The 22,970-nt window shown below is 45.8% G+C and overlaps 1 protein-coding gene and 1 long non-coding RNA gene across 4 annotated transcripts in view; one reads left to right on the top strand and one right to left on the bottom strand.

Annotated features, from left to right (window-relative positions):
• Nucleotides 1-915: 915 nt before the first annotated feature.
• Nucleotides 916-4,472, bottom strand: LOC132665461 (uncharacterized). 2 transcript variants are annotated; one of them, XR_009604158.3, is made up of 3 exons: nucleotides 4,044-4,394; nucleotides 1,479-1,641; nucleotides 916-1,085 (listed from the first exon to the last, which is right to left on the bottom strand). It is a non-coding gene; the product is annotated as an uncharacterized LOC132665461 (long non-coding RNA). The 2 variants fall into 2 exon arrangements; XR_009604157.3 differs by lacking the exon at nucleotides 916-1,085 and having other exon boundaries at nucleotides 1,593-1,641; nucleotides 4,044-4,472.
• Nucleotides 4,473-4,575: 103 nt separating this feature from the next.
• The window catches only part of SART3 (spliceosome associated factor 3, U4/U6 recycling protein), a 36,026-nt gene continuing 17,631 nt past the window's right edge, over nucleotides 4,576-22,970 (top strand). Inside the window, exons 1-6 of one of the 2 annotated variants that reach the window (XM_060612480.3) lie at nucleotides 4,576-4,928; nucleotides 13,342-13,468; nucleotides 14,784-14,888; nucleotides 18,327-18,511; nucleotides 19,706-19,757; nucleotides 21,024-21,148. In XM_060612480.3, coding sequence (XP_060468463.1) covers nucleotides 4,614-4,928; nucleotides 13,342-13,468; nucleotides 14,784-14,888; nucleotides 18,327-18,511; nucleotides 19,706-19,757; nucleotides 21,024-21,148 — 909 coding nt within the window. In that variant the 5' untranslated portion in view covers nucleotides 4,576-4,613. Of the gene's footprint in view, nucleotides 4,929-13,341; nucleotides 13,469-14,783; nucleotides 14,889-18,326; nucleotides 18,512-19,651; nucleotides 19,758-21,023; nucleotides 21,149-22,970 lie in introns of both variants that reach the window. The other variant, XM_060612479.3, reaches the window with a different exon arrangement.

Here is a 22,970-nt window from a genome sequence, read left to right as displayed (position 1 = left end):
ACAATCCAGTGAACAAAGAGACCAGAAGGGGAGCAATAGCCACCCTTCAGACCCTGGTCAAGGATCATTTAGAACCTGCAGCATGCTGCTGGAACCAGGCGCATCATCAGCTGGGGCAGCTATGAAAGTGAGGAAGCACTGCCCTCTCCATAAGGGCGGCAGCGTGATGTACTCCCTGGTTCCACAGAACAAACCCTCTTCCACCCAGAGGTTTACGTGGAAGTCGTAAGTAAAGAGGGCTTGGGGTCTACTTGTTGCAGAGGGGCCCCCTGACAATCTGCTCCAAATTAGGGAGGCGTCTGAGTCTTTCCCGTATGGTGGATGCAAGGAAGCTGGAGGGATATGTTTTGAGGAAGAATTCTTGGGACGAGAGGAGTGGTGTGGACGCCAGACTTAAATTTGCTGAATTATAAGAGACGGTAGACCTTCTGGCTACACGGACATTGCCTGCGGTGCAGGAGGTTGTGCGCTTTGGGGGATACTGGGCTCAGAGAAAACGTCGAGGAAAAGGTGATATTTATCAGTGTTCTTACACGCACTGAGAGAACTGCAGCGGGAAGAGTTCCAGGTCTCCTTCCGCAGAGGCTCTAGTGACTTGGGATGTGAGATTACATTGAGATGTGGGGAGATTACCTGTGAAGAGACCCGTGTGTGGGATGGACGCTGAATTTTCTTTTTTTTTTAATTTTTTTTTTTTTTTCAACGTTTTTTTATTTTTATTTTTGGGACAGAGAGAGACAGAGCATGAACGGGGGAGGGGCAGAGAGAGAGGGAGACACAGAATCGGAAACAGGCTCCAGGCTCCGAGCCATCAGCCCAGAGCCTGACGCGGGGCTCGAACTCACGGACCGCGAGATCGTGACCTGGCTGAAGTCGGACGCTTAACCGACTGCGCCACCCAGGCGCCCCGGGACGCTGAATTTTCAAAGCAGATTGGGAAGACGGCACTGGCGTTGAGGTGGAGTCGGTCCAACCGGGCGAGGGTGAGGGTACCACTGGACCAAGGGGTGTTGTTCCTTTTAGTTTCCGTATCCTCCTTCCAGGCTTTGAAGAACAGCCATTCAATGTGAGCGCCGGGGAAAGGACTGGTAGAGGAGATGAAGGGGGTGACAGTGTCATTGGCTCATAGCCACACAGACGTGGGGGCTGGGACGACTGTGCCTAAAGAATCCTTCCCACAGATCCAGCAGTCAGCTAAGATAAAGGCAGCGGCAATTAATGGAACCCACTCGAGGATTCCCTGTGGCAGCCGGCACCATAAGAGTGTGAGATATAGAAATATTAAAGCCCTAGGGGGTCATGGTGTTGTTATGAGACGTTTAAGGGGTGGAGCACTTCTCTGAACTTCTTGAAGAGGAATTGTAGGTCTTCAATAGTCTCACAGTTGTACTTGTCTCCTTCTTTCTGAGGATCGTCTGGAGCTCGCCAGGGCTTTAGACGAGTGTGGTGAATCCAAGCATCTCCTCCTGAAATCTTACCAGCAGAAGGGGTGGAGAGGATCACCAGGCAGGGGTCCTCTCAGGAAGGCTGAAGAGAGGGGGAAGGAGGAGGAAGAGATTGAACTAGAACTGGATGCCCGGGCTCAAATAGAGGTCCTCCTTGTATGCGCTGTGTGGTATTTTCGTTTTCTTGTAGTGCCCTCTGGAATTTGGAAGGAGAAATGACATGTTTGACCTGTTACTTGTCAAATAATATGTCGTTGGTTAGAAAGGGTCTCCATAAAGTGTCTCGGAGGGGCTAAAGCCAGACCAGCCCTGAGGAGTATTCCTCATTCACAGCAAGGCAATAGGCAAGACCCGTATCCAGGGGAGGCTCATCTCTTGAGCAAGCTTTTTTTAGGTGCCTCTTTAGAACCCCGTTTGCCCTCTCAACCTTTCCTGAGGACTGGGGTCTCCAGGCACAATGTAGGTGGTACCGAATACCTAGGGCAGCAGAGATGCCCTGTGTGATGGACCATTATCACTCTGAATGCTTTCAAGCAACCCAAATCGGGGAATATTTTTTTTTTTAATTTTTTAAAATGTTTCTTTATTTTTGAGAGAGAGACAGAGCATGAGTGGGGGAGGGGCCAAGAGAGAGAGGGAGACATGGAATCTGAAGTAGGTTCCAGTCTCTGAGAGGTCAGCACAGAGCCTGATGTGGGGTTTGAACCCACCAACTGAGAGATCATGACCTGAGCCGAAGTCGGACGCTTAACAGGCGCCCCAGATCGGGGAATAATTTCATGTTCAATTGTCTTAATTACTTCCAGGGCCTTTTCCATCTTACTGGGGAAGACCTCAATCCAACTGGTGAAGGTGCCCACCCACACCAGTAGGTACTGTATTCCTGGAGTTTTTGGCAAATACCGGCCAATCCTCCCCCATGAAAGACCCTGTTTGTTGGACTCCTGGAGGAGCCACCTGATGGTGCTTGGGGTTATTTATTTATTTATTTATTTATTTTTTGATATATTTCTCAGGATCCTACCACCTGCTCAACAGTCTAAATTTTTTTTTTTATGTTTTTATTTATTTTTGAGACAGAGAGAGACAGAGCATGAGCAGGGGAGGGGCAGAGAGAGAGGGAGACACAGAATCGGAAGCAGGCTCCAGCTCTGAGCTGTCAGCACAGAGCCCGACGCGGGGCTTGAACTCACGGACCGTGAGATCATGACCTGAGATGAAGTCGGACGCTCAACCGACTGAGCCACCCAGGTGCCCCTAGTCTAATTTTATTTCCTGTGAAGAACTTACATGTCCACTGAAGTGTCCCGTCTCTTTCCAGGGTTTTAAGCAGTTTCCATCTGGTAGCGGTGGGCAACAAGATCTTCCCCTGTTCATCCTGTAGCCATCCCGAGGGCAAGAGGGTAAATCGCCAGGACAGGGCTCTCATGGTTTCTTTGTCGCTGTATTGGGGTTTCATGGGTTGTAAGGGGGGTTCCCAAAAGAGAGGAGCTATTTTGTTTTTAGGGGAAACACTATTAGCTGCCTGTTTGGCTGTGGCATCAGTCCTTTTATTTCCCTTTGCAACCTCATCTGGTCCTTTTTGGTGGCCTTTACAGTGTGTTGGGGGAAGAGACTGAGGTCAGGGGCACCTGGGTGGCTCTGTCCCTTAGCGTTCAACTTCAGCTCAAGTCATGATCTCATGGTTCGTGAGTTCAAGCCCCATATTGGGCTCTGTGCTGCCAGCGCAGAGCCTGCTTGGGATCCTCTGTCCCCCTCTCTCTGCCCCTCCCCCGCTTGCACTCTCTCAACAATAAACAAACATTGAAACACACACACACACACACACACACACACCCACACACACACACCCACACACACCCCGAGATCAGTAAATGACCTATCTCCTGATGGAACTCTATAGGAGTCCCAGTGGCTGTTAGAAAGTTTCTTTCTCTCCAGATGACAGCATGGCCATGAAGGACCAAGTAGGCATACTTAAAGTCTGTACAGATTTTGAACTTTTTACCTTCACTAAAGCTCCAGGGCCCGGGTGAAGGCTATAAGCTCCACAAGAGGAGTTTGAAGATGAAAGGTAGAAAATGCGGACCGGGGAGATGAGCCACGCTAGAGTGTCAGAATCGGAAGCAAGTAGCCACCTTCCACTGTAGTTTGGGAAACCTGTGAGTAGGACTCCTTGGAAGTCTCCCGGATCACTCCTGGGAAGATTTCCGGGGGATCAATCCTGGGCTTCTCCACTCATTTCCCGAAGGGAGAGGCTGGTCGAGACAAAGAGGAAAATTGAGCGGGATACCCAAACGGGCGGTCAGGGGTCAGGTTCCGCCAGCGCCTTCAGGCGTCCACCAAAGAGTAGTTCGGTCAGGACTCATCAGCTGTTGTTTGCCCTCCCTTAAGTCCCATGCATCGGGAAACTGGGTCTCCAACACATCCACGTTCCCAACTCCGTTTGGGGCGCAGCTGGGAGGAGACCCAGGGAACCTGTCACCCGAGGCTTTGAGAATGGCAACGCCCCATTCGGTCTTAACTGGCTAACAGGTGCCCATAGTTTGAGAGTTCGTGTGAGATAGGAAAAGAGGGTGCCGACTGCTCCTTACTTACGGTTAGAAGACGTGGAGATCTCCAAGGAGCCTTCAAAGCTGTAACCGTTTTTTAAAAGCCGGGATTGTGTTCTCAAGAATGGAACCGACCAGCAAGGTTAAGAGCAGCACAGGCACCAGGTTTATGAGGGCGAGGACGAAACAAAGAGACTCTCGCCACCCCGGAGGGGCTCCTTAAGGAGAAAGCCACCAGGGCATCCGAGGGGAGGGCTTCTGTGTGTTACAGTGGCGGGACCTTTTGAGGGGGAGTAACCGTGCAGCTGCTGAACCTGGATAGGGTCCCCGGCGGATTGTCCCAGGAAGTGGGTGTCTCAGACGGTCCTGTCCTTTCTGCCCTCTTGTTGTTATCAAGGAGCCACTTATTCCTAACTGCCCAAGGTCAGGCTGTCTCCTGTCTCAAAAGCAATACAAAATTTCGTGTATTCCCAGATTTTCCCGTCACCCGAGGCTCACAGTTTCCCATTCGGTGGCCCGAGAGCGGGGTTTTGAGCAGGCGAACGCCGCGGGCAGCTTCTACTTTCGCGGGTCCTCGGCCGCCGAGAGAAGACCCGAGAGTCACTGGAAGCGCAAGATGGCGACGGCGGCCGCAACATCGGCTTCGGAGGCGGAGGCCGAGCCTAAGGCCGGGCCCACCGCGGAGGGCGAGGAAGATGAGGTTAAGGCGGCTAGGACGAGGAGGAAGGTGTTGTCGCGGGCCGTGGCCGCTGCGACGTACAAGGCCATGGGGCCGGGGTGGGACCAGCAGGAGGAAGGCGTGAGTGAGAGCGATGGGGACGAGGAGTACGCCATGGCTTCCTCCGCGGAGAGCTCCCCTGGGGAGTACGAGTGGGAGTACGACGAAGAGGAGGAGAAGAACCAGCTGGAGATCGAGCGGCTGGAGGAGCAGGTGTGTCCGTGGCTGGGGCGGCGGGCTCCTTCCCTGTGGTTCCCAGGCGCCGGCCCTTCTCCCCGGTGCCCGGCCCCCGGCGGTAATTAAAGCTCCCAAGGCCGCAAAACCGCTATTAATCACCGCAGCTCCCATCGTTGGGGCGCTTCCTGCTTGCCGGGTGCTTTGCGAGTGTCGTCCCCTTGAACTTTCGCAGCGACCTAGTGAAGGAAGTAGTGTTATTCCCCGTTTTCCCGGAGGAGATTGAGGCTCCTCGTGGAGGGAATTATCTTGCTGCAGATTACACTTCTGCAAGTGGCGGCCAGGCCTTGAACTTTGAAACGACTCCAGAGCTCCCACTCTGAACCACCCGTTAAAGTATGGTCTGCAGTAGCAATAAAATGTTATTCATAAGAGAGTGGCTTTTTCTTTCTTTCTTTCTTTTTTTTTTTTTCCCGGTAGGAATGACCATAATGATGAACTGCAGTACGATAGACAAAGTAACCAGCGGGACGGCGATAATAGAAACGGGGAGGTAGAGGTTTCAGCGGCTGGAGGCTGAGGTCCCAGTTGTAGCCCTTCCATGCTTACGGGTGCCTAGGCAGATTTCTTAACTTGTCTGAGCCTGTGCTTTCTCACCTGCAAATTGGGAGGAACAACTCATGCATCATGTAGTTGTCATAACAGTAATTAAAGGCCCAGTGCCTGGCACCTAATGGTAACGTGATCCCTAATTTGTAACTTCTGTGTGATCCAGGGTCCCAGCAGGAAATAGGTGGCACACTCGAATTAGGATAATTTGAGAAAAAGACAATAAAGGGGCTAATGTGTTTATAAAAGCATGAGCTGAGAAACCAGGAGTGAAGGTTCAGTACCTCGGGGCTCCTTAACAGCCGGACCTTGTGACCACCATTAGGCCTGAAGAGATGAGGCGGGAAAACTGTGACCAGTTTTCTGAATAGTCGTGTGGAGAGGGCACCCGAGAGCAGGTGAGACACCTTTAGTCAGGGCGCGCAGCTGTAGTTTCCCATCAGGGATTGGGGTGGGGGAAGGAATACCCTGACCTCTTTTCCTCTCTCCAAACATCTGCTGGTGCCTTTGGCTGGCGAACCCTGCTGGAAGCAAGAGAGCCAGAGACCCCATGGATATGGTACACACGGGAGGGCACAGGACAGGGAGGAGAAGGTGGAGTAGAATTGGAAGGGCAAACAGAAATCAAGCACATTCTCATTTTGGTGATGAAGAAACAGGCTCAGTGAAGAGTGAAATGATTTGCTCAAAGTCACTCACAAGGGGATTTGAATTTAACCGGGTTGTCTGCGGCCCCGATGCCACATCTGTATGAAATCAATGATGGGAAGTTATTAACCTAGGTTACTCAACCTTGTTGGGTGTGAGATTCCTTAGGATGGCCTCTCCGGCAGTGATACTTTTGTTGTGAAATAGTAATGATGTCCGTTGGTATCGCTCATTCCATTCATCATCACATTTGAACGTCAAAGGAACCAGTGGGTGTAGGAAAGCGGTTCCCTGTTCGCTTTTTATAAATAAGCATGCTGGTGTTCGTTCAGTCTTTCGTTTGTTGAGAAAATGCCAGGCTGTGTCCCTGTCCCGATGGAAGTCTGTCCTTCTGATTTCTAGCCTTCAGCTTTTCAGTGAGCCATTAGCTCACTCAGATCTTACTCTTCTGTGAGGCAGGGGAAATAGGATTATTGGTTTTAGCAGAAGGACAGGCTTGGAAGCAGAAAGATTAAATCCTTGATGAGGAGAAGCATCTAGCTAGAGAGGAGGATGGGTCAGAGCAGAGGTGTCCTGGCTACTGGTGTCCCCTCGTTGCCTGCCCCACCTCAGGCCACAGAGGGCGGGATGGAGTTCGGAAGGGGACCACACAGGATGGGATCTGGCAAGTGATGTGAATTGAAGAGCCTCTTAGCTTTATCAGACTCTTTGTCATGGGGTCGAGGGATTGATTTTTCCCATTTTTCCAAACCTTTCTGCCACCTCCTCCTAATCCCATAGCCTCTAGTTCCTGCTGCCACGGAATAACTTCTAGACAGGCCTGTGAAAAACTCAACCTGGTCATATTTGCGAAGTCCAGTGCTCATCCCTGAGTGTAGTTTACGAAAGCTTCAAGTTGTGGTATCTGTGGAACAAAAGCAAGGGTTTCCCGTTATCTGTGTTTGTGCCCCGAAACTAAACGTGGTGCCCTATCGGTTACTCCAACTCGCCGGTCCCTCGGTGGCCCAGGTGGTTTAAACCAGGGGCCAAACTCACGGGGCTGTTGTGGAGCTTAAGTGACCTGCTGCTTCGAAAGTTCGTGGCACATTTGACGCATAGTAGGTGCTGTGCCGAGGCCTGCTCTGTTCTTTCCTTGCCCTCCCCCTGATTGCAGTGGTTGTGTCTCTTGGACCAGGCCTGTTGTTACTTCTCCACCCCTATTCCAGGTTGTGCCTCTAGGGAGTCAGGAAATCAACACATCATTTTCTGCGTTGGCTAAGCCGCCTCTTTCTTTAAAGCATCCTTTGTCGTTAATGAGGCTCTGAGACCAGAATAGACCTGTGTATGTGCTCATTCGTCAGTGCCTAGTGAACTCTGTGGAAATGTCTCTTAAATGCATCCTCAGCATGCATTTCAAACACGTACTTCTGGAACGCCTCTTCATGTATAGTATCTTCGTTGTTTGGGCCTAAAAATCAGAAATTTGGACCAAAGACCACCTTAGAGGCCGTTTCTCTACTTCATTGACTTATTCTTTCTGACCTCCATGTGATATGCAGGTAAGGGACGCTTGTATAGACAGACATTACTCACGATGACTGACAAGGACTGTCCCACTCCTCTTTGTGCTCCAAAACCACTCTCAGACCCAGGTGAGTTGAGAGCGGTGGGTGACAGGGAGAGCTTTTGCCCCTTCTTTAACAAGGAAAGTAGATTTTGCGCAAACTTCTTTAGTTAGTGTCACTTGAGTGCACACTTGACAGTCCATTTTGAAACATCAGCGTGTCATGACAGCCCGCGTGGCAAGCAGAGGTTCACTCCAGCGCCTTCCTGGTACAAAGGAGGAGAGCCAGGGGAGATCAGAACGCTTGGGTCCTGACCTAGTCCAGTCCTTTTTCAGCCCTTCATGTTGGATCTTGGGATGGGCTCCGCTTGTTAAATTTTATATATCACGAGCAGGAGAACATTGCTAAAAGTCTTAGGATTAAAAAAAAAAAAGTATAGGTCATAGTCTTCCCTGTTATTGAGCCTTTATTGTCCTTTTGCATGTAATTTGATACATGCAGAGCAGTTCACATCTGTAAGTTACAAAGGGGGGTAAGTGACTACTGCTTACCCGGCACGTGGTCGAAGAGTTAGAACTTCAACAGTGTTGTTGCAGGTACCGAGGGGTCTTTCCCCTATTCCATTGCCCTGCCTCTCCTCCCAAAACCCGGGTAACTACTTTCTTGAATCTGCCGTGCTCCCTTTTCCCTTAAAACGTGTAATTTTATTTCCCACGTATGCATGCCTAAGTCATCTGTTGTCCACTTTTGTTCATCGATGAGCTTTTAAAAAATATACCATGCTGTATGTAATCTTTTGGGACTGCTTTCCACTCCGCATCGTGTTTCTAACATTCATCTGTGTTGTTTGTAGCTGCACTTAATTCATTTTGACTACTGTATATTTAGCATAACATTGGGCGAGTATCCCACAATTTATCAGTTCTTCTGGCATTTGGATTGCTTACAGTTTTTTTTCTTTTGTCCTATTACCAACCAGCCACAAGGTACATTGTTACTGTTGAAACATGCTATTATCCACCATGTTTAAGAATTTCTACGGGGCACCTGGGTGGCTCCGTCGGTTAAGTGTCCGACTTCGGCTCAGGTCGTGATCTCACTGTTCGGGAGTTCGAGCCCCATGTCGGGGTCCGTGCTGACAGCTCAGAGCCTGGAGCCTGCTTCGGATTCTGTGTTTCCCTCTCTCTCTCTGCTTTCCCAGCTCGTACTGTCTCTCTCTGCCTCTCAAAAAATGAATAAATGCTAAAAAAAATAAAAATAAAAAAAAGAATTTCTCTGAGTCAGTGTTTTTCAAACCGGGCTCATGGTTATGGGTCATGAATTCATTTTAATGGATGCAATGAGTGCCACTTTGTCATAGGTTTTCTGTCTGTGTGGGTCTGGTGCTGGGTGTTCTCTTTTGTTCTGTTGGTCAGTTTGTCAATCCCGTGTCAATTCCACGGTCTGACTCTGCTGAGACTTGCAACCTGGTGAGACGAGTCCTTCCATGTGTATTTTAATGTATCAGCTAGTATCTAGATTATTGAGTATACCTTCAGAGTGTTAGTTGAATGAAGGAGAGGGAAATATTTATTGCCGAAACGCTGTGGCAGGTGTTGGAAAAGTAGACACTAGTGTTTTTGTATAGACCTAAGGTAACTCCATACCCCAACCTCCTATAAAAGCTTTTTTAGAAAGTTAAATTTTCATTTTGAGCTAGTCGTAGACTTCCCTGCAGTTGTAAGAAATAATACAGAGCTCCTGTGTACCCTTTACTAGTTTCTCCCAGTGGTAATCTTCTTAAAACTACATATGATGTCACTACCCACATGTTGACGTTGACACAGTTGACACAGATCAGTTCTGTCACAACAGGGGTCCTTCTGGTTTTTTTATAGCTGTAGTTCCTGACCTCTGGCCATCACTGTCTGTTCTCTGTTTCTATACTTTTGTCATTTCAGGGATGTTATGTAAATGGAATCATATAGTATGTAATCTTTTTGGATTAGCTTATTCAGCATAAGTCCCTTAAAATTCATCTGAGTGGGGTTCACTTCCTTTTTCTGGCTGAAAAGTATTCCACAGTGTGGGTGCACCATGGTGACTTTAGCCATTCACCATTGAAGGACATCTGGGTTGTTTCCAGTTTGGGCTAATAGGAATAAAGCTGTTAGGAACAGGTTTTGTGTGACCATGGGTTTTGTTTCTCTGGAAAAATACCCACGGTGCACTTGCTGGATGATAAAGTAATTGTGTGTTGAATTTTATGAGGAAGAGCCCAGCTGTTTTCCAAAGCTGCTGTATCCATGTTACCTTCCCAGCAGCAATGTGTGAGTGACCCATTTGGTTTTTTGTTTGTTTCTGTTTTTGCATCTTCTCCAGCATTTGGTGGTGTCGCTGTTTTTTATTTTAGTCACTCTGTTAGGTGTGTAATGTTTCATTGTGGTTTTACCTTACATTTCCCTGATAGTTAATGATCTTGACTGTTCATGTGGACTTACTTGCCATCTGAGTGTCCTCTTTGGATATACGTGTTGGTTTATGTCTTTTACCCATTTTTTAATTGGATTGTTTGTTTTTTACTGTTGAATTTACTTTAAGTTTATTTACATGAGAGAGGGAGAGCACACGTGAGTGGGGAGGGGCAGAGACAGAAGGAGAGAGAGAGAATCCTTAGCAGGCTGTGCCCTGTCAGCACAGAGCCCAACGCAGGGCTTGAACTCACCAACTATGAGATTGTGAACTGAGCCCAAATCAAGAGTCAGATGCTCAACTGACTGAGCCACCCAAGCGCCCCTTTATTGTCGAGTTTAGATCTATCTATCTATCTATCTATCTATCTATATATATATATTTTTTTAAGTTTATTTATTTATTTTGAGAGAAAGAATGGGGCAGAGAGAGGAGAGAGAATTCCCAAACAGGCTCTGCACTGTCAGCACTGAGCCTGATGCGGGGCTTGAACTCATGAACTATGAGATCGTGACCTGAGCTGAAGTCACGAGTCAGATGCTTAACCAACTGAGCCACCCAGGCATCCCTAGAGTTCTAGCTTTTAGATACTAGTCCTTTATTACATGTGTGGTTTGTACTTTTTTTTTTTTTTTGAAGTCTATAGCTTGTCTTTGCATCCTCTTGATGGAGTCTTTTATAGAGCAAAAAGTTTAAATTTTAATGCGGGCCAACTTGCTGAGAGTTTTTATTGTAAATGGTTGTTGGATTTTGTCAATTACATTTTCTGTGTCAGTGGATATCATGATTTTTGTTTAGCCTGTTGATTTAGTGGATTACGGTGATTGATTTTCAAAGATTGAACTAGCCTTGCATTCCTGGAACAAATTGTTTAGTCATGGCATATAATTCTTTTTATACATTGAGTTTAGTTGGGTTAAGTGTTCCTCTCCCCACTGCGTTGGCTGTATCCTTAATTTATTGTATTTTCATTTTCATTCAGTAGTGTGTGTTTTTGTTTTCCTCGATACTTCCTCTTTGATCCATGGGTTATTTAGAAGTATATCACTTTGTTTCCAAATGTTTAAAGATTTCCCCATTTTTACTGATTTTTGATTTAATTCTATAGTCATCAGAAAACATACTGTATATGATTTCAGTTTTTTGAAAATTTGTTGAGGTTTGTCTTATGGCCTGTGATTTAGTCTCAGTGAATGTTCCATGGGCCCTTGAGGGAAAAAAAAGGTGTATTCTGTTGCTCTTGGATGGAGTGTTCTATATATGTTGATTAGATCATGTTGGTTGATGATACTGAGTTCTGTGTCCTTGCTGATTATCTGTCCGGTACTACTTTCAGTTGCTGAAGTGGAGAATGTTGAAGTCCCCATTATAACCGTGGTCGTGTCTCTTAGCTCAGTCTTGCTTAATCTGTTTTGAAGGATCTGTTGTTTGTGATCTTCCTGGTGGGTTGATCCTTTTATCATTATGTAATCCCCCCCTCCCCCCACCTTTTTGTTTTAAATTTGAGAGAGAGAAAGCATGTGTGAGCTGGTGAGAGGGGCAGAGGTGGGGGGTGGGGAGGGGAGATCTTAAACAGGCTCTGTGCCAAGCTAATGCGCTAACCCACAACCCTGGGATCATGACCTGAGCCCAGATCAAGAGTCATGCACTCCACTGACTGAGCCAGCCAGGTGCCCCTGCAGTGTCCATTTTTATCCTTGGTAATTTTCTCTAAAGTCCGCTTTATGTGATATTAACATAGCCACTTCTGCTTTTTTTGGACTAATGTTTACATGGTATATCTTTTTCCATCCTTTTCCTTTCAGCCTGCCTATGTCCTTGAATTTGAAGTGAGTTTCTTACAAGGGTTGTGTTTTTATCTGCTCTGCATTCTTTGCCTTATTAATTAGTATATTGAGACCATAAACATTAAGATAGGTGTTGATATGTTAGGTCTAATGATATGTTAGGTCAGATGGCCTGGCATTTTATTATTTTGTTTGTTTCCTCTGTTTTTTTTTTTTTTTTTTTTTGTATCTTTATTCTTGCCTTCCTGTGAGTTACTTGAACATCTTTTAATATTCCATCTTGATTTATTTGCAGTGATTTTTAGTATACTGCTTTGCATAGTTTCTTGGTGGTTGCCTTGGGTATTACAGTGTATTTAACTTACATGGTATTTGTTCTACCAATGAGTGGAAATCTTTCCCTTTAAGTTCCTTTACCATCCCTACTTTTAAATATCATTGTTTTGGGTATCAGATGGCCTTGAAAGTTTTGTTTCAGTTATCACATACAATTTAGAAAACTCATGGGAAGCACCATTCCTGATACTTGCTCGTATTTCTATACTTTCTGTTCCCTCTCCCTTCCTGGTGCTCCAAGATTTATCATTTTCTTTTGTTATCCTTAAGAGTCAGTCTGCTAGCGGCAAATTCTTTTAGTTTGCTGTGGTCTCACATGTCTGATAGCTATTTAAGCGATTTTGATTTGTTTTAACTTTGAGTTTGAAAAGTTTCAAGTATAAAAACAAGTCTCTATGTACCTGTCACTCAGCTTCAACAGGTGTTGCCATTCTTGTTCCTCGCAGTAGGGATTTTCATTTCATTTTCATTTGGCAGTAGGTGTTTTTGTTTGTTTAGTAAAAGAGCTCTTAACCTACATACCTGGCATGTGCTAAACCATGTTATGAAGCACCTTTTAAAATCCTTGCAAGAGGGGCACCTGGCTGGCTCAGTTGACTCTTAATCTCGGGGTTGTGAGTTTGAGCCCCATGTTGGGTATAGAGATTACTTAAAAAAAAATTAAAATAAAGGCAGTAAAATCCTTGCAAGAACTTTATGGAGTAGACCTTAGTGGTGTCTCTGTTTTACAGGTGAAACACTGGAGGCTTAGAAGAATTAATAAGTTGCCTAAGGTCACACTTGGTATTTATTTTTTCCTTTCATCAGAACGTTCTTGTGTTGCAGAGAGAACCCCACTGCTTTCTGATAGGGACTGTAACAGATTGGGAGAGCTTTGTGTTGATTAGAGAAAGCCTCATTCATTGATTTTCTTCCTCTTCCTGGGGGTAAATGTTACATTGTTGTTTCCTTGGCTCTCCCAGATGGCCCATGTATTTGGTCTGTAAGCAGACATGTGCCTCCTAACCAGTGGTGAAGAATGCTAAGTTATTTTGATGATGGCATATTAAATTTCACCTTGTGGCGTTCTCCTTTTAGCTCTCTATCAACGTCTATGACTACAACTGCCACGTGGACCTGATCCGGCTGCTCCGGCTGGAAGGCGAGCTCACCAAAGTGCGGATGGCTCGCCAGAAGATGAGTGAGATCTTTCCTTTGACTGAAGGTAATGCTTCAGCGGTCAGGCTGCTTTGATAAAAACGGAAGTGCAGGACACACATTCGTGTTTCAGTGGGAGGTGTGCCTTACAGAACATTTGGAACATAGAAATAAAGTGGAAAGAAGAAAGCCCATCAGCCAGTGTCCGGGATTTCTAGTTTCTCGTCTTGTAGTTTTTTTCGAAACATAGTCGTGATCATGTAATACTGACCCACGTTTCGGATCCTGAGTTGTTTTTTTTTTTTAATCCTATACCACGATGAAAACTTTTTATGTAATTAAACTTTTCCCGCATCTTTGTGTTTCCCATTCCAGTATTTGTGTATTTAATCCATTCTCTCAGAACTAGATAATTGTAAATGTATTACAATTAAACTTTTATAAACAGTTTTTAAAATTTTATTTATTTATTTTGAGATAGCGTGAGCAGGGGAGGGGCAGAGAGAGAGGGGAGGGAAATCCCAAGCTGACAGCACAGAGCCCGATGTGGGGCTTGAACTCACGAACCGAACCGTGACATTATGATCTCAGCTGAAATCAAGAGTCTGATGTGTAACCGACTGAGTCACCCAGCCACCCGTTATAAACAGTTTTTAATGTAAATGTTTTATACCTTGTTTGTTACAGGATCGTTGGGCATTTAGGTTATTTATACTTACTTGCTTATTTGAAACATAATTAAACTGTGCATCTTTGTGGTTCAGTCTTCACGAATGTTCGTAACGGATATTTTAGGGAGGAGTTGGAAAACTCTGGTCCCAGATCCAGCTCTCCCTGCCCCGAAAGCATAACTGCCAAGTACGGAAACTGAAATCAGATCGCCGAGGTTCATTCCTGGCTGTACGTCTTACTGCTGGGTGACCTTAAGTGAATTATGTAAACGTTTTAAGACTCAGTTTTCCCAGCAGTAAAATGGGGCTGATAATAGTTTCTGCCTTATAGTACGTGGGTTGGAAGAGGTGTTCTGTGTACAGCACTTAACAGATACCTTAGTGTGTTGTCAATGCTTAGATGCCATTTTTATTAATAATCATTACTGTCACCTACAGAATTTTGACAAAGATTAAATGGGAAATATATGTAAGTACTTTGCAGAGTATAAGATGCCCAATAGGTGTAGGATGTTTCTAATTATTTGATTTGGAAGCATAAACCTTCTATGTGCTTGGTACAGGCTTTAAGAATGGAATTTCTGCGAACTGTACCAGGCTGTATAAGATGGGTGAGATGTTTGTGTGCCCGTGACTGGCAGTAAAGTCCCGGCTTTCGTCCTGCCCTTTGGTGAAGGAGATGGTGACGCAGGAGGTGCTGTTGTCTTGCAGAGCTCTGGCTGGAGTGGCTGCATGACGAGATCAGCATGGCTCTGGACGGCCTGGACAGAGAGCACGTGTACGACCTCTTTGAGAAAGCTGTGAAGGATTACATTTGTAAGTTCCCCGTGCGCTTCTTCGAGGCGTCTGCAGCGTCACCCAGCGGCGGCCTCTCCTGCCCTGGACCGTACTGTGAGGTGTCACTGCTCAGGAAGGAGAGCGTTAGTTTAGCAGTTAGAAGGATTGGAGTTTGCTCATCGTTCTCATCGTCTGTGGTTGTCATTTGAGGATATTTGGTTTTCAAATTCAAGTGGAAGAAATATTTCTAGCAAGATAATGGATATAGTTACACCTAGCACTTTTCTGGCGGGGAGAACTTACGTGGTATTTCCAGATGACTTTTACACATTGAATGGGTTGTTTGGATTGTTTTGGACAGAATGTTTTATTTATTTACTTATTTATTGTTTATTTATTAAAATCGTTTTTTAAGGTTTATTTACTTGTGAGAGAGAGAGAGAGAGAGAGAGAGAGAGAGAGTGTGCACTCGCGCACGAGTCGGGAAGGGGTAGAGAGAGAGAGGGAGACACAGAAACCAAAGCAGGCTCCAGGCTCTGAGCTGTCGGCACAGAGCCCGACGTGGGGCTCGAACTCAGGAATGGCAAGCTCATGACCTAGGCTGAAGTCAAATGCTTAACCGACTACGCCACCCAGGTGCCCCCATTTTTTTTATTTTTTACGTTTTTATTTTGAGAGAGAGAGAGAGAGTGCGTGTGCATGAGAGAGAGAACCCCAGTGGGAGCAGAGGCAGGATCCCAAGTTGGCTCCATGCTGACAGCGCAGAGCCTGATGCGGGGCTTGAACTCATGAACTGTGAGATCGTGACCCGAGCCAAAATCAAGTCACCCAACTGACCGAGCCACCCAGGCGCCCCCACCTTTCCCTCTTTTAAATTAAACATCTTTCTTCCATGTGTGATTTTCCCCACTTCCCGCCGTGGGCATCTCCCCTTGTGAGAAGCGTGGGTGTCTGGACTGTAGGCTGCCCTGAGGGAGAGGACCTTTCACGTACCTTTTTACCAGCCAAAAAGAATTGATCAATTTTCAGTTTTTATAATCTGGATACTGAAAATTACAGGTGTTTGGGGAATATGAAATTATACCACATGCACTTCTAGAAGCTATACTTGTGTCTCTGTTCTGATGCTGCCCCTGTGGCTTCTTAGAATCTCTTGACAGCTCTTAAGGCATGATGGTCCCATGTTTTCTGATGATCCTGTTACCCCTTTGTTAAGGTCTCAGAGTCGTCCTGAACAGCACCGGCTCTTTTTCTCCAGGGATCTTTTGTCTCTGCCCAGACTGTGATGTTTTTAGGTCCTTTATGGTTTGTAGTCATTCCGGCTGTCCGGCCTCCACTGCCACTTAGTGCTGAAGTCAGCGCGCCTTCCTTTTCCCCAACTGCTTCAGGGCTGCTGGGGGTCAGGAAGCTGGATAACTGTGCTTCTTAGATTATGTCTGTCTCTCTGTCTCTCTCTTTTTTTAATGTTTTATTTATTTTTGAGAGAGAGCAAGGGGGCGAGAGGCCGAGAGGGGAGAACAGAGGATCTGAAGGGGGCTCGGTGCTAACAGCAGCGAGCCGGATGTGGGGCTCGAACTCACGAACTGTGAGATCATTACCTGAGCCGAAGTGGGACCCCCCCCCACCGACTGAGCCACCCAGGTGCCCCAGATTATGTGTCTCAAAGTAGTTTTGAATGGGGACCCACAGGGCTTTTTTGTTGTTTTCAGGAGCTTTAGAACGTGGAAGTTGTGTCACATGTTTTGTGAGTGTTCAGAAACCACTATGAAGCCACTTTGGTCTGCTTCCTAGTTTTTAATTGTGTTTTGCACATTTGAAGATGCATGTACTCCGATTTCAGACCATCTGGGAGGCGTTCAGTGCGCCAGTAACAGAGTATGCCTGTGGCCCTTTGGCTCTTTGATGATTTTGAAAATCGGGTTCCTTGGTCTTTGGAGAAGGCCTCGTGCAGGGGCTTCATGCCCTGCTTTGGAACCTGGAGTCCAGTGACTCATTATTTGCTTCTCGTAATTATTGTGGACCCTGTACCCTTGGGTTTTCTGAGTTTAGATACTACTCATAATTTTTACACCTTTTTAGATTGTTTAAATATTGGGAAGAGTTGTGAGGTAATCTATTGAAAATTCCCTTCTCTTCCCTTCTCTTCAGAGGATGAGCTGTTTCATAGACCATCTGTAGACATGACTCAACCATCACCAAGGGTTTCTGCTCCAAGAGCTGCTCTTTTCCTTTTTTTTTTTTTAAGATTTTATTATTTATTTATATATATATATTTTAACGTTTATTTATTTTTGAGACAGAGAGAGACAGAGCATGAACGGGGGAGGGTCAGAGAGAGAGGGAGACACAGAACCTGAAACAGGCTCCAGGCTCTGAGCCATCAGCACAGAGCCCGACGCGGGGCTGGAACTCACGGACCATGAGATCATGACCTGAGCCGAAGTCGGACGCTCAACCGACTGAGCCCCCCAGGCGCCCCAAGATTTTATTTTTTAAAGTGATCTCTACACCCCACGTGGGGCTCAAACTCATAACCCCAGGATCAAGAGTCATATGCTCTTCTGATGGAGTCAGCTGGGCGCCCCTCTTTTCCTTTTTTCTTTTGCAGCCTGTATGGAAGCTCGGTACTGGTGAACTAAAACAGAGTAGCTGACGAACTTTGGCTGAGGTCTTTGAAATAAACCCGTTTCAGCGAAAAAGCAAGCCTTGGGAAGACGTACAGTAATTCTCACATAGGCTTCTTTATTTTTTAAGTGTTTTTATTTTACAAGGTTCGTTAGCACAGGCCCGGGAAATTATTTTCAGGTCTTTGAAAAGTGACTTAGTGGGCAAAATGTGTGCAATAAGAATCACTGCCTTTCTGAAGAGTTTAGTTCATCAGTCTGCTCTTAAAAGCAGCAGGGGTGAGTATATGAAAAGTGTAAAGAGAAAGTGGGAAAAAAACCCAGGGCCACCAGGTCTTTTCTGTTGTTGCTGTGTAAACATCGTTACACCTGGAGACTTAAAATACAGACTTCTGGTGACAGGATTGGTGCTTTTAATTTGTTCTTTCACTTCAAAGAGTAGGTTTAAAAAGGAATCGGTGTTCAAAAGTTAAAAAATTCTGGGCTTTGCAATCTTTCTGAAGGTTGACTCAGATTCGTAACTATTTTCGTTAAACTCTGTTAGTGGATTCCTTCAGTTTTAATAAATAAGCTTTATAATCACAGTCGTATTACATAGTACCTCCTGGCATATTCTGTTTTTGAAGTAAAACTCGATAATCGAAACCTAGTAGGAACATGGTTTAAGATACACTTCTTTTTGAGCTGCAGTATTAGCATCATATGTAAGTTGGGATGCTCGTTGATGTTCCGTTAACATTTTATATGAACTTGTACTGTTTTGGTGGGCACGTTTATTTTGCGATGCATCAGAACAAAAGTTTTGATATTTGGGTATTTCATATCCTGAACTGATTAGAACACTTCTTCTTAGGTCCTAACATTTGGCTCGAGTACGGCCAGTACTCAGTCGGTGGGATTGGGCAGAAAGGTGGCCTTGAGAAAGTCCGCTCTGTGTTTGAAAGGGCACTCTCGTCGGTTGGCTTACATATGACCAAAGGACTCGCCATCTGGGAGGCTTACCGGGAGTTTGAAAGTGCGATTGTGGAAGCTGCCCGGGTGAGTGCCCCCGTCTCTGGGCCCAGTGCTTGCCTTTGAACAGTCGGGGCTCTTTGTAAGTGGTCTTGGAGGAACACCGCTAACAAAATGGTCTTTGCCAGTCCCCTAGTGGGTGGGCAGTAGAGTAAATCGGTAGTCTTTGTGGAATAGCAAGAATGATTTGTTGGACTGAAAAGCAAATGACCCTATGATTTTTTCCTGATGTTTAAAAATACTACTATTTCAGTTACTGGTTCCAGGTGAATACACAAGAATAACCACGTCACTCTAAAACACACACACACACACACACACACACACACACACACATATACACACACGTATATATGTGCACATATACATCTATATATGTATGTGTGTATGTGTCGTGTCCAATAGTAACTGCAAGAGATCTGACCCCATCATAATTAGATTTTTAAAACTCTCATTTACAGGATTTTACAGCCCCTCCCAGTGTCCCCTCTCCCCTGTGTGTGTGTATGCACAGAGTTAGTGTTGGCAGTTAGCGGAGCCCGCCGGCAGTTAGGTCATTACTAAAGTGGCGCTCTCCCTTCTTGGTGACATCCCTATTGAAGAGCCTGCAGCGGTGCCTCTAGCTCACCCCGACTGAGGCATCAGGGCCGACGCCTTTGGCTGACCCGGCCCTGCGTGGGCCCTGCTCCCGCAGTCCCCCCTCGACACTCGGGCTTGCCGTCCCCTGTTTCCACGCCGTTCCTTCTCTCTTGCTACGTCCGGAGAGCCTGCAGATGCACCCCAGGTGCCAGCTCCCCCGGGAGTCCTTCCCGCTCTCCTCCCTTCATAACGAACCGCAGCCTCCAAAACCAGCTTAAATAAAGCCAGCCACGGGACGTCGATACCAGTGATACTTCTGTGATGTCTCCATTCGGCCCCGTGGTAGTCATTTGTATAGAATATAGTCCGTATATGCATTTCTTATATTCCTTTTTGCTTTTCACTCCATCTTAAACACTTAGTAGCAGAGACCAGTTTATTTTTGAATCCCTTGCAACGTTTGTCACAATACCTCATGCATAAGAGGTCAGAAACAGTTTTTTACTTTCAACTAAAAACTTGTTGAAATATTTTTTGAAGTAGGAAGAACCAAAAAGTTTGTAATTTACTACACATTTGCTTCTTTAGCCCATAGCTGGCTTCCTTTCCCCCTTTGACCGGGAACAAACCTTTGATTCACAGCTGGAGAAAGTCCACAGTCTCTTCCGGCGACAGTTGGCGATCCCACTCTTTGGTAAGAGAAACCGACGTGTCAGTAGCCGGCCCTTCCTCCGTGGTTTTTAAAATGCCTGGGGGTCTGTCCTGTAATTAGTCCTTTCCTAGCATCCTGTGAGGCAAATGTCGCTGGTGTTCTTGCTCTCAGTGAGAGCAGTGCCACTGTGTTTTGGTAAAAATATACCTTGAATTGTTAATGCTCAAGAGGATTCTGAGGGTCAGCGGCAGACTTCCCGACTCAGTTTCCTATGTTAAGACGTTGGTGGTGGAGAGGTGGGGTCACTATACGGGGTAGGGAAGCTGACCCCCTATATATTTTCTGGGGAAGCTTTATTGAGTAAGGGTTCCATCGTGAACATTTTCTCTTTAGGAGTAATCTCTTCGGTATCAGAGTGGGGATTTTCCACAGGCTTCTATCATTCTTCCGGGGGGAGGGGGGAGGGGTGTGATTTGGTTCAGGAGCACTGTTGACTGGGAGTGTTCCCATCTGAATTTCTTGGGGGTTTGGTAAGGATTTTCCTTTTTGGGTAAATATATTTTGGTAGCCAAGCCTTTGAAGCTCTGGTACTGAGTGTGAGCGGCACCTGGAGGATTTTTCTGGGGAAGAGTTTGCTGCTTCCATCTTGTCTGTTCCCTATAGGCCTGCTTACGCGTGGCAAACCCCTGGCAAACCCCTGGCACTTCTGGATAACTCCTTGAGCCCAGGCATGATTTCTCTTTTCACGTCACGGTTTATTTGGATTTGATTTGACAGATTTATAAAATGGCTGGCTTTCCAGTTGAATCCTTGGGCGATACGCAGAAAAGCCTAGAACTCGGTGGCTTGTAGGTGTCCCCTCACGTACCACCGTGACATGGCGCAGCCCAGTGAGTAGAACGTGACCTGGAGCCTTACTGCCTGGCTCAAGGCCTCGCTCTACCATTTGATGTAACTCTCTGCTTGCGTTTCCTCATCTGCAAAATGGGGATCACGACAGAACCTATTCCATAGAGTTGTGAGGATCAAATGAGTTAGTGGATGGAGAGTATTAGAACATAGGGAGCAGTGGGTGAGTGTTGCTGTTATTGAATTAACTGCTTAGTTAGTTGGTAGGGCTGCTTGGGGAATTGCCTTGAGACGGAATCTTAAGGTCAAGTCCGGGCCCAGTAGAAGATCCGATCCTAAGAGCTGTTGTGGCCGCTGATGTGGGAGGGGCTGGCAACATCCGAGTCTCGTGGTTACATCTCTGGTTGGGTTGATAAAACCCATGGCAAGACCTACGGGGCTGAATCCATCTTTCAATAGATATGGAGGCAACATTTGCAGAGTATGAAGAATGGTCAGAAGACCCAATACCGGAGTCGGTGATTCAGAACTATAACAAAGCACTGCAGCAGCTGGAGAAATACAAACCCTATGAAGAGGCGCTGGTAAGTGTTGGCCTCTTTTACGGTAAACGCGTCCCTGCAAACTTTACCCTGATCGATAGTTGCAAATAAAGCAGTATCTTTAAAATCTGTTTTGTTGTGAAATATGTAGAGTGTATAAATGTGTACGTGCAGTTTACATCCTAATAATAAAGTGAACGTCCATGTACCCACCACCCAGGTTAAGAAATAGAACATTGCCAGTACCTTAGAAGTCTCCTATGTGCCCCTCTCCGATTGCTTCCTCTTCCCTCTCCCGAGAGGTAATCACTTTCCTGACTTTTGTGATAATCATTCCCTCGCTTTTCTTTATAGTTTTACAATCTACAAACATACCTTTGATTAACGTGTTGTTTAATTTTGCTTGTTTTTTGAGCTTTTCTATAATGGAATCATGCTGTGTATTTTCTTTCATCGACCGTGTTTTTGGGTTGTACCCGTGTTGATAAGTATAGACCGTTTGTTTCCACGGCTATCGAGTTGTGTATGTGTGTGCCTCGATTTGTTGACTCGTGTTCCTAGGTAGTTGGGTCGCTTTCCCGCGTTTTGCCGGGAGGAGCAGCATGTTTCCGACCGTTCTTGGATGTATCTCTTGGTACACGTGTGAGGAGAGTTCCTCCAGAGCGTGCACCTAGGAATGGAATTGCTGGATCGTCCCGTCCTGCGGGACTGTTTTCCGCGTCATCGGCTGACGCTCCTAGCGGGGGTTCTCAGCGAACTCGGGGTTCTCGTCGCCCTCACCAGCCTTGGATATCGACATACTCAAATTTTACCCGTTCTGATGGATCTGAGTTGTAGCTTTAATTCGCATTTCCTTGGTTACTGCTAAAGTTGAGCATTTTTTCACATCTGTTGGTATTCAGGTTTCCTTTTTTGTGAGCTACCTGTTGAAGTCTGTGACTCATTTCCCTTTCATTTGTGTTTTTTTTAATTAATTCGGAGGAACCTCAGATCTTAATCCTTACTTTTGGTTGTATGTATCGCAGAAACTTCCCCCAAGTTTGTGATTTGTCTTTTCAAGGTGTTTAATGGCATCTTTCGATGACTGGTTCTTAATTTTACTCTAATTGGATTTATCATTCCTTATCTTACAGTTTGCGCTTTTGTTACGCTTAAGAAATCTCTCCATGTTCCAAGCTCATGGCTGTTCTTAGCTCTGTTTTCTTCTGAAAGTTTATAGTTGTGTGTTTCATGTATAGATCTTCGTATGGAATTGATTTTTGCATATAGCATGAGATGGGGTCCAGTTTCATTTTTCCATATGAGAACCAGTTTTCCAGCACCAATTTTGATCATTCCATCTTTCCCTCGTTGATGTGCCGGCCCACATCTGTCATAGATTAGCTCTCCATTTGTGTATCTGTTTCTGTCTGGGCTTTCTATTCTGCCCCACTGGTTTATATTATACTATCATAATACTGATAGTTTTATAAATTTTGCCCGTAGGTGACATGAATCCCACCCATGTTGTTCCTCTTCAAGAGTGTTTTGTCTTTCTTTAGTCCCTTTTTTTTTTAATAAATGTTATTTATTTATTAAGTTTATTTGTTTATTTTGAGATAGAGACAGAGCGTGCGAGCAGGGGAGGGGCAAAGAGAGAGGGAGAGAGAGAATCCCAAGCAGGCTCCACGCTGCCAGCACAAAACCCGATGCGGGGCTCAAACCCACAAACTGTGAGATCACGACCTGAGCCAAAATCAAGAGTTGGACGCTTAACTGATAGAGCCACCCAGGCACCCCTGTTTTAGTTCTTACTGCTTCTGTTGAATAGAATCAGCTTTTCAAATTTTATTTAAAAAGCTGTTGAATTTTTTTTTGTTGGAAT

This window comes from Panthera onca, chromosome D3 (assembly GCF_046562875.1).
Source record: "Panthera onca isolate mPanOnc1 chromosome D3, mPanOnc1 haplotype 2, whole genome shotgun sequence".
NCBI classification, from domain to species: Eukaryota; Metazoa; Chordata; class Mammalia; order Carnivora; family Felidae; genus Panthera; species Panthera onca.
The sequence above is the reverse complement of the archived record's forward strand: the minus strand, read 5'-3'. Positions and strand labels throughout refer to the sequence as shown.